At 53.8% G+C, this 11,008-nt stretch overlaps 1 protein-coding gene across 1 annotated transcript in view; it reads left to right on the top strand.

Annotated features, from left to right (window-relative positions):
• Nucleotides 1-6,901: 6,901 nt before the first annotated feature.
• The window catches only part of SKOR2 (SKI family transcriptional corepressor 2), a 39,523-nt gene continuing 35,416 nt past the window's right edge, over nt 6,902-11,008 (top strand). The window contains exons 1-3 of the mRNA XM_059704926.1: nt 6,902-9,537; nt 10,562-10,622; nt 10,996-11,008. The exon at nt 10,996-11,008 is cut by the window's right edge and continues 62 nt beyond it. Coding sequence (XP_059560909.1) covers nt 6,937-9,537; nt 10,562-10,622; nt 10,996-11,008 — 2,675 coding nt within the window. The 5' untranslated portion in view covers nt 6,902-6,936. The remainder of the gene's footprint in view (nt 9,538-10,561; nt 10,623-10,995) is intronic.

Below are 11,008 nucleotides of genomic sequence, written 5' to 3'. Positions count from 1 at the left end.
GAGAACTGAGGCCTATCAGCAGTCATTACTATCATGACCATTATTTTGCCTTTTTATTATTAATCTATTTTAAATGGATTAAGCAAACACTAGCTGAGGCTCCAGCCACCTGTATACAAAATAAACACTAGGCTAATTAAGGGAAGGATAAAGTTGTAATGAAAAGGGCTAAGGTTCCTCCCAGGAACTTGGTTCCCTCTCTGTTCACCACTAAGCTAAAATGCCTTTGATGCCATTTATTCTGGAGCTAGTGGATATTTCTAAAGTATCTTGTAAGAGTACAGGCCTCATTTTCCGCCCCCATTCTCTGAGGAAGATGCCTTTAAAGCTACTATTATTGCCCTGGCTGGTGTGGCTCAGTTGGTTGGAGCATCATCCCATAGTCATGGATTCTATTCCCAGTCAGGGCACATACTCTCTCTTCCTTCCTCTCTCTAAAATCAATAAACATATCCTTGGGTGAGGATTTTAACAACAACAACAACAACAAAGATACCATGCATTAAATGACTAGTGTGTGCCAAGCACTTGACATATACTATCTCATTTAATTCTCATCATACCTCAGTTTGCAGATGAAGAAATGGGGCTTGGGAAATTTGTTATCAAAGCAATATTCTACATTTACTAAGTGACTGAGGAGAAATGGGTACTCACTTTCATCAGGCTGAATCTCCTGTACTTTCTGACATACCAGGATTCTTCTATCCCTGCTAGTTCTGCCAATCTTCCAGTTTCTTTCTGGGCCATGCAGGTCTCCTTTGGCAGACGAGGAACTAACAGGGAAACAATTTATTGCCCTACTTGATGCCAAGATATCAATGTCAGGGACACCTCTGGCAGAGACACAGAAGCAGTAATTAATATTTCTGCCTAAGGCTGAGGCTGGGGTAAGAGAGGATGAGTGAGAACGATAAAGCCTGTTTTTTGTGGGTTTTTTTAAATCTGTAATTGTCATGGATTCTCCAATACCCAGGTTGGGAGCAGGAGGAGAGAGAATATCTGGTGTTTCTGTTTATTGGGAATTTATATTAAGGCCTTTATCTTCCTTTAGGGTCAATGAAAAACAGGAGTAGGGGGGGTGGGAGTGGCTCAGTACTCGGAGATTGGGCAGATGGGGCAGAAGTAAGGGATGTTTCTGTGTCGCCCCTTGCCTGCTTCTTAAGTCTACAAGGCCATGGTGGAGCCAGGAGCCCAATCTAGGGCTGTGATGGTTCAAGCTCTTTCTGGGAGAGCCTGAACGCAGTCGGGGTGAAGGATTCGCTTCAGAACCAAGGACAGCTCCTGCCTAGGCTTTGGCCTTGGGCGGGAATCCCCCCCCGCCCCCCCACACACACACACACCCCACACCCCCGCCCCCGGGATTCACAGCCTCAGCCCGGAAACAGGCTGCTTCCAATGCGGAGGACGCCCGGGTCTGATGTGGGTTCGCTTCAACCCATTGTGAAAAGCTGCAGCTGGGAACCTCCATCCTCGCTGTCACGCGGGCTGCGTGCGCCTGCATCGAGGCGTCGCCTCTCCAGTTCCGAGGGGGCCAGCTGGGTTTGTGGTTTTCCTTTGGGTCCGGTGTCTAGGCTCCTTTACCTGTCCCTGGCCTGGGTGAACCGCAGCCGCCGGGAACGGAGATGAGAGTGGAAATGCTCTCCTCCGCGTGGTGATAGATCATGCAAACGGGTGACACCAGTTTAACCAATAAAACAATTTGAATCAATTAGCCGGCTGAGGAGAGTCCCGACGTGTAAAATGCATGTCAGCTCGAATAGGAAAGCATTGATTAACTCGGCCTGGACCCGCCGCCTCCGCCACCGCCACCGCCACAGCCACCGCCGCCGGCTCCTGCCGAGCCTGCTGGGGTCTCTGGCCAGGACGGGGACTGACATGGATCAGGAGCCCCTGGCCCGGGAGAGGACCATGGAAGAGCGGTGGAGAGCCATCCGGAGACTTGTGCAAACTGAGGAGAAAGCAAAGGGTCAAAGAGCTGGTGGGTGACAGAAAGTTGCTCACGGACCCCAACGCATAAAAAGGCTGTAATCCTGCAGTCCGGCTCCAGCAGTCAAGGGAAGGCTTCTCTGGAGCAGGAAGTCTGGGTTTGAAAAGCTGTTCTCCACCCTCATCTTCCAAAAATATAACTGGTCCGCCAGCTCCTACAGGCACCCCAGACTCCTGGGGAGCTACCCTGCCGTGCCATTCTTAGGATTATTTGTGCAAATGTACTTGCTCTAGCATCACACGTTTCTCTTTCCAGTGAAACTTTTTGCATTAAAATAAAGTCACAGGTTTGTATGGCACTAAGACCCCCAAAGTACTGTATAAATGTTGATGTTTAAAGATCAGATAAGTAGATGGCTACAGGTGTGGATTCACTCCCAGGAGTAACCAACCTGAGATGAGAGGGAAGGCAAGGCTTGGTTCTGTTTCTCTTTTCAAGGAAAAATATTTTTAAGACACTTAACAAGAAAGGATCTTTAAGGGGAAGAGGGGCTTTTGGGGGGGGGGCAAAGATGAAAACTGTGGAGATGAAAAGTGAAGCCCCCTGGCTGCTTCCTCCTCAGCAGTGACCGGGCACTTCCCTGTGGTACATGAAAGAACTGATGGGACTTTTCATTTCATCCCATTTTCAGTCTTAAAATCAACCCCATCTCCAGGCTCTCTTGCCGAGAGGCTAGGGCTTTCCCTCTAGCAGCCTGGGCTCTAGGAACCGTGAGTAGGCTGGGCCCTCGCTTTGCGGGGGCCCCAACCCGAAGAGGAGTTGGGGAAGGTGGCAAGAACTAGACCTGGCCCTCTGAGGAAAGGGATTTGTGAATGACAATGCCACTCTTTTGGAAAATGGGCTGGGCGGGCATTACGCTTAAGTTTTCCTTCTTCCTTTATTTTATTTATTTATTTTTTGAATGGGAGGCTCGGAGGGCACCGGGAAGGGAGCACTGGTTGACTTCAGCCCCTTAACACAGAGCCTATTTTGTGTCACGAATGCCTTTAGAAACTAGGAGATGGATGGAAAAATCATCTCACTGCCATTTGAAACTTATGTCCAAATAAACACTATAATTCTCATGGCTCTGAAACTGGTTTGGGCATATTCATTTAAAAACAGCCACAAATCCTGTATCCCTTGCTTTTCTGTTTGCTTGGCTCTCCTTGGTTTCATTGACCTCCGATGAAGCGTTAAGGTTTCACATCTTCACTTTCTATATGGTGATGTCGTGATGGCTTGTTGTTGATGCTATGATGGAGTCTGGTTGGGTTTCCAGGTTAGTGGAGATTGTACATCATGTCGAAGATGTGCCTGCCAGACTCTAAGCCTGTGTGTGTCAACAGGCAGCAATAGAAAATGCAGCTGTAATTGTAAAGGGAAAACTTAAAGGATCCCCCAATCCCACTCCCCTGCATTTTGACTCCTAACAGCTGATCAATTAGCAGGCACTATACTGACTCTTCATTATATCCTAGGACATGCCTCATTTGGGGGAAGCTGTGGGACATGGTTCTTTCTCATCCTACATGTCTTTATTTTGGTGTGGGGATTTTTTAATGCATGCTCCTACGTAGTTCCCTGAGAAATTTACTTTTCCCAGGGAACCTAGCAACTTGCTTAAGGGCTGGTCAGGATTGGAGGCCTCTGGCTTTGCTGTCTCACCATTTCCCTGTGCTGAGGTGGCCTGCATGGGTCTTATAATGTGAGTTAGAGAGCCACTCTGGATCAAGCTGACAGATGTGAGCCCATGGGCACTCACTGAGGGAGGGCCTGGCTTGATCATACACTTTCGAAGGTAGAGAATGCCTTGCTGATTCTCTGCATCTTGTCCTAAAAAGCAACTCTCTATTCAAGAGTAAGGTCACTCTCCATGCTTCCTTCCAAGTTTTTAGACTGGGCACCCTGTTTGGAACTTCCTTTCTCTCTCTCTCTCTCTCTCTCTCTCTCTCTCTCTCTCTCTCTCTCTCTCTCCATTTCACAGCGTTTCAAACGAGGGGCTGAAGCTATTCTATTCCCTGCCTGACTGCAGTTTCTATTTCTTCGGAGACAAAGTGAGGCTGCCCTTCTGCACTGTGTACCAGGAGGATCGTTCCTGAAGGAGAGTGACTCTGAGACTTGAGGGGCGGGAACAATAACAGGCAGGGATGCAGTCACTTTAGAGGCGCCCTTTAGAATCGGGGGTCTCTAGGATCCACTCCACCGATGCACGCAGACTATTCGGCTTTCCGTTCCTAGATCAGATCCGTGGCTCCGGCACCGTGGCTGCGTTTTGCTGCGGGGCTGGGAGGTGGTTGTCAATGGAGGGTTGGTTAGGTGTTAGCTTTCGTGCCTGCCCCGAAAGGATCTGGATGTGACTCGCTCTCGCCTTCGCTTCCCCCTCCCTCCCTCCCTGTAACACGCCAGCCGTGCACAGTCGAGTGTCAGGGAGACGGTGACGTCACCTTGCCCGCTGGGTGGCGTCCCCTCCGTCCGACACGAGTTGCAAGACAGAGAAAGGCGCTGTCAGACTGCGCTCCACCTGCGCTCGCCAGCCGCGGGGTCCGCGCGCCCACACCGTCTGCGGCCAAGGGGACGCCCCGCCAATTCGGGCTGTCATTCTCCCCTGACGGGAGTTCGGGTTCGAGCGCCATTGAGCGCCAACGAGCTCCAGGATCTTCGCGCGGAGCCCTCCCGAGTCCCGCCCTCTGGATTCGAGGACCCGCTTGGATGCTTCCCTTCCGAGCGCCCTCGGAAGATGGACCGTCAGCCACGCGCGTAAAGACACCGAGGGGTCACCAGGTACTGCGGGACCCCGCCGGCCCCAGCTCGGCACACACGCGATTCCCTATCTGAGATACCCAGAGGGGGATTCTCCGGGTTAGGAAAGGGGCGGCGGTGGGTTTCGGCGGCGAGATCGGTTGGGGAGCCGGGGGAGTTAAGTTGGGGTCGTTGGCTCATGAGTAGGACAAGGAAGTTCTCCAGCTTCCGTTTTCAGTTCAACTAACTTTTAATGGTCTCTTCTCCCCTTCGCTCTCTGTTTTAGAAACCCCTTCCCAAGCCCTCTTATTTGTGTCTCCGCCGTGACGGGAGTTTCTGGGAGGGCTTGGGGGAGAAGGGGAGACACTTCTGCTCAGGCTGCAGCTGCTAAGGCTGCGTGCGGGTTTGTAACGCAAAACCAGCTCTTCGCCAGGGCCAGGCCCAAGCGCTCCATTGCCCCAAAGCAAGCGTTCCGTTATCCCAGGGCCTTGTTAAGATAAAAAATCCTGTTGGGCCGGGGTGGAACTTAGTGGGGAGGGAACGAGCGTTAAAGGACCATTTGTAGAAGCTAGAGCTGGCTGACAGGCCCAGGTATCGCCATGCCTTGAATTGCCATTTAACGCCCTGTCCCCTAGAAATTGTCTCTGGTCTCTTCTGAGTGACAAGCCAGGCTCTCTCTCAATCGGTTTTATCGGGTCGAGGTTTGTTCACCCTTCCTGGAGGCCACAAAAGGTAATGAGAGCTGAGGATCCAGAGGGCAGAAGGGCAAAGGCGTGGGGATAGGTGTCTCAGGGGCGGAGAGAGGGCAAGAATATGGCAGTTTGGGTGAAGGAGTAAGATGCTGTGTCCTCTGAAGTCGCCGTAATAACAGACTCCAGTGTACTTGTCCGCGTGTGGCCATGCTACTGCCTCAGTGACTTTCCAGGGCAAAAGGGAGTCGTGGCCGCTGCGCCCACGTGAAGTGTGGCTGTAGATAGGTCACTGTCCTCTTTCCTAGGGAATGGGCCACTTTTCTGGTTTTGACTTATCTGCCTTGCCACCAAGGTTTCTTTCCCTTGCTTTTTCTCTTATCTTCAATTATCTGTACATTTTCCCTCATTACGGTATCCCAGAGAGAATGGGAATTTTACCGCAGGCCCAACCCAGAACTTCCGCTTTCAAAGCTCCCACCGATTACCTGGTCCACAGATGATCTATACTGTGGAACACATCCGCCTGAAAGGTATGGGGAGAGCTATACAAACCAGAAAAAACTGTCACAGAAAACAGTTCACCTTTACACCTAAATTTGCCATTGCAGCCCGTCAATAATGATCCCCCCAAATTGTTAGCCTCTTTGCACTGTTTCTGTTCATCGTAATAGAAATGACAGGAAAACAGTTTTTAAATGTTTACTAGTCACCAGCTTCATCTTTTTAAGCTGCCTATCGACCAGAACCGCTCAGTTCAGAAAGTGGCTTTTTGAAAAATTGAAAGTGCAACGCCCTATTTTGGTGCAACCATGCACATGGCTTTGTACATTTTTCCCATCTTTCCAAAAAAAAAAGTCTAATTACAGTACGAAAATATACAATGGCAAGGATGAGGGGTGAGGGGTTTCATTTTGCCTTAATGAGCTGTGTCTCAACCAGGAGTGAATTTCTCCCAAGGAAACCACAGATACCACAAAATCACTTTCTAAAAGGTTTGGGTTGTTTTTTTAAAAACAAAACCAAAATCGATTTTCAGGCAGATATTCTCTTTTTAAATTTGGGCTTCAATGGCCAAGCTCCAGTTTTCCGTAACTTTTGTAATCTGCACTAGTTATAACTGACATCCTTATTTCTAGCAGGCATGCCACTTATTCTAACAGCTTCTATAAATAAGGGGGTAAGAGGTAATGCCTTTGGTTTCTTAGGAACTGACTGCTTTTTAAAGAAAACACATAGGTAAATTACTTCAGATGATTGGAACAGAGATTTTTAAAAAATCCTTCCAAGCCACCATTTCAGAAGGGCGACCTTGAAGAAAATTGAGAGATTACTTCCTTATGTCTGAAACTTGGTCCCTCGGCCCCTTGATAATCATGTCTTAGTCTAAGCAAGGACATTGTTAGAATTCTTCCGGTAGGGACTCAACCCACCCCTGTTTTAGACGGAAAGGATTCTGATCAGCGCCTTCTCTTTTCCCTTCCAGTCTCCAAGGCAGACCCGGAGGGCTGGGCCCGGGCTTCCGCGGAGGAGGAGATGGCTTCCAGCCCGCTGCCGGGGCCCAGCGACATCCTGCTGGCCTCCCCTTCCAGCGCCTTCCAGCCCGACGCGCTGAGCCAGCCGCGCCCGGGCCACGCCAACCTCAAACCCAACCAGGTGGGGCAGGTGATTCTCTACGGCATTCCCATCGTGTCGTTGGTGATCGACGGGCAGGAGCGCCTGTGCCTGGCGCAGATCTCCAACACTCTCCTCAAGAACTTCAGCTACAACGAGATCCACAACCGCCGCGTGGCGCTGGGCATCACGTGCGTGCAGTGCACGCCGGTGCAGCTGGAGATCCTGCGGCGCGCCGGGGCCATGCCCATCTCCTCGCGCCGCTGCGGCATGATTACCAAACGCGAGGCCGAGCGCCTGTGCAAGTCCTTCCTGGGCGAGAACAGGCCGCCCAAGCTGCCGGACAACTTCGCCTTCGACGTGTCTCACGAGTGCGCGTGGGGCTGCCGCGGCAGCTTCATTCCCGCTCGCTACAACAGCTCCCGCGCCAAGTGCATCAAATGCAGCTACTGCAACATGTACTTCTCCCCCAACAAGTTCATCTTCCACTCCCACCGCACGCCTGACGCCAAGTACACGCAGCCGGATGCCGCCAACTTCAACTCGTGGCGTCGCCACCTGAAGCTCACCGACAAGAGCCCCCAGGACGAGCTAGTCTTCGCCTGGGAGGACGTCAAGGCCATGTTCAACGGCGGCAGCCGCAAACGCGCGCTGCCTCAGCCGGGCGCGCACCCCGCCTGCCACCCGCTCAGCTCCGTCAAGGCGGCCGCCGTGGCGGCGGCGGCGGCGGCGGCGGTGGCTGGAGGTGGGGGGCTGCTGGGCCCGCACCTCCTGGGGGCGCCACCGCCGCCGCCGCCGCCGCCACCCCTGGCGGAGCTGGCGGGTGCACCCCACGCTCATCACAAACGGCCGCGGTTCGACGACGACGACGACTCGCTGCAGGAAGCGGCCGTCGTGGCTGCCGCCAGTCTTTCTGCCGCCGCCGCCAGCCTCTCGGTGGCCGCAGCCTCGAGCGGCGCCGGAGCCGGAGGGGGCGGCGCCGGGGGCGGCTGCGTAACCGGCGTTGGCGCCGGCGCGGGCGCCGTGGCCGGCGCCAAAGGCCCGCGCAGTTACCCCGTCATCCCGGTGCCCAGCAAGGGCTCCTTCGGGGGCGTGCTGCAGAAGTTCCCGGGCTGCGGGGGGCTCTTTCCGCACCCGTACACCTTCCCGGCCGCGGCCGCAGCCTTTGGCTTATGCCACAAGAAGGAGGACGCGGGTACCGCAGCCGAGGCCCTGGGGGGCGCGGGCGGCGCGGGCACGGGGCCCAAGGCCGGCCTGTCGGGCCTCTTCTGGCCCGCGGGCCGCAAGGACGCCTTCTACCCGCCCTTCTGCATGTTCTGGCCTCCGCGGACCCCAGGCGGGCTTCCCGTGCCCACCTACCTACAGCCCCCGCCGCAGCCGCCTTCTGCGCTCGGCTGCGCGCTTGGAGAAAGCCCGGCCCTGCTGCGCCAGGCCTTCCTGGACCTGGCCGAGCCCGGCGGCGCGGCTGGGAGCGCCGATGCTGCGCCACCGCCGGGCCAGCCCCCTCCGGTCGTGGCCAACGGCCCGGGCTCAGGCCCCCCGCCTCCCGCCGGGGCTGCGGGCGCTCGCGATGCGCTCTTCGAGTCGCCCCCGGGCGGCAGCGGCGGGGACTGCAGCGCGGGCTCCACGCCGCCCGCGGACCCAGGCGGTGTGTCGGGCGCAGGGGCCACGACGGCTGGAGTGGGCCCCGGGGGCGCCCGAGTGCCCGCGCCCCACCACCCACACCTCCTGGAGGGGCGCAAGGCGGGCGGAGGCAGCTACCATCATTCGAGCGCCTTCCGGCCGGTGGGCGGCAAGGACGACGCGGAGAGCCTGGCCAAGCTGCACGGGGCGTCCGCGGGCGCGCCGCACTCGGCGCCAGCGCATCACCACCATCACCATCACCACCCGCACCACCACCACCACCACACCCCGCAGCCGCCGTCGCCGCTGCTGCTGCTGCCCCCGCAGCCCGACGAGCCGGGGTCTGAGCGCCACCACCCCGCCCCGCCGCCGCCCCCGCCCCCGCCGCCCCCGCTGGCCCCGCCGCCGCACCACCGAGGCCTCCTGTCCCCCGGCGGCACCAGCTGCAGCTACCCCAGCGAGGACAGCTCCGAGGACGAGGAGGACGAGGAGGAGGAGCAGGAGGTGGACGTGGAGAGCCACAAACCCCCCGAAGGCGAAGAGGAGGAGGAGGAAGGTCGAGACCCCGACGACGACGAGGAGGAAGACGAGGAGACGAGGGTCCTGCTGGGGGACCCCTTAGTCGGGGGCGGCCGGTTCCTTCAGGGCCGAGGGCTGTCGGAGAAGGGGAGCAGCCGGGACCGCGCACCGGCCGCCGCGGGCGCTTTCCCACTGACCCTGAACTCCTCCAGGCTGCTGCCCGAGGACGGGAAACTGGGTGACCCCGGCGGCTCGGACTTGCCCCCGCCCCCGCCCCCACCCCTGGCTTCCCAGAAAGCGAGCGGCGGCGGCGATAGCAGCAGCAGCCCGGGCAGCCCGGTCCACCATCCATCATTGGAGGAGCAGCCCTCCTACAAAGATGTAAATATCCCCTTTAGGCTCCTTCAAGCTAATTATTATTATTTAAATGCACCTTTAGGCTGAATTGGTTACAAATGCGCAGCGAAGATGAATCACCAGATTTCCCCACAGAAATGAAATATTCAATGTGTTTGGGAGGGCTTCTTTCCTGCCAGTGGTCCTCCATGAAAATGCGGTTTCTGGCCTCTTTCTCACAGTCTTCCCCAGGCTCTGAGGCCTCCCTGCCCTCCTAGAGTTAGGTTAGCTGCTTGAAGAAGTTGGAAAAGACCAGGTCCTCCCTCTAACCCACCAATCTCCTTTGTTCAACACCCCCCCCCCCCCGCAAGTTGATCACAATTGTTCCCCCCAGAATAGAGGGACCACAAAACTGGAGCAGTCTGAATAATCCTGTCTCCTTTCTGCTCTATCCCACCATGACTCCAAAAATATATATATTAAAATACACTGACTTTGAAAGTTAAATTCAATTTTATTGGAATGCTTTCATCAAGGTTGGAACTCCCAAGCTCTCTAACCAGAATGGAAACATCTGTAAGATACTGTGTCCAGTAAAACAAAAGATAAACTCTTCAGTAAGACCAGCTTCTCCCAAACCAATCTTCACACACATGAGCATGCTACCTGGGAGCCCTGAAGACCAAAGTTAAGTTTAAATGGCTCAGCATTCAGTGTGCATAGAAAACACTCAAGTGTGCATAGAAAACACTCTCAGGGCCTTCAGAGTGAAGTGACTTTGTCCCTAACATAGTGTAGATTTGACAAATAGCATGGTGTGTTTACTTGCAGAGCATATACGAGGTGTGTATTTAATTAAGATATTACTTTCTCAAGGATAGTGCAGGTACATGTGGTTGCACACATATATTTAAGTACAACAACTATTCAAAGAAGATAATCATCAAAAATGAAGTCTCCTGAGGCCCCGTGGAGTCACTTTTATTGATGCTTCTTCCTGCTGACTGTTGACATTAGCATATGGTTTGATCCAGGCATTGATTTGTGTCTCTAATTCTTCTCCACACAGAATCAGAAAACTAAGGAAAATAACCAAGTTATTTTATCTACAAAAGATGACAACTTTTCAGGTAAAAGAAAAAATCAACGACCAGTTTTCTTTCTTGCATTTAACTATTTCTGTGAGACTTATGCCCAGCATTCCCTGCCCCCACCACCATTCTGTGTGTTTTCATACCTTGAAATTAATGGGGTTTTTTTTTTTGGAGGGGTATTATAGTTTATGTTTTAAAAGTAAGCATTTTTATAGTTTCCAAGCACTGGCAGTTTTCCAAATAACAGTGTCATTGCCCCAATCTCAGCATATCTCTTTGCATCTAAGTGATGCCTGCCAACATTCTAAACGTACACAAATACATAAGTACATGTTACAATTCTCGGATGTCTTTGTTTCCCACTTGTCAGTATGATCACTTGTAGATTTTGTGTTTTGTTTGATTCTAGATAAGAACAAGGA

The sequence above is a fragment of the Myotis daubentonii genome, chromosome 8 (genome assembly GCF_963259705.1).
Source record: "Myotis daubentonii chromosome 8, mMyoDau2.1, whole genome shotgun sequence".
In the NCBI taxonomy this organism is placed as follows: domain Eukaryota; kingdom Metazoa; phylum Chordata; class Mammalia; order Chiroptera; family Vespertilionidae; genus Myotis; species Myotis daubentonii.
This window is presented reverse-complemented; position numbering and strand designations above follow the sequence as displayed.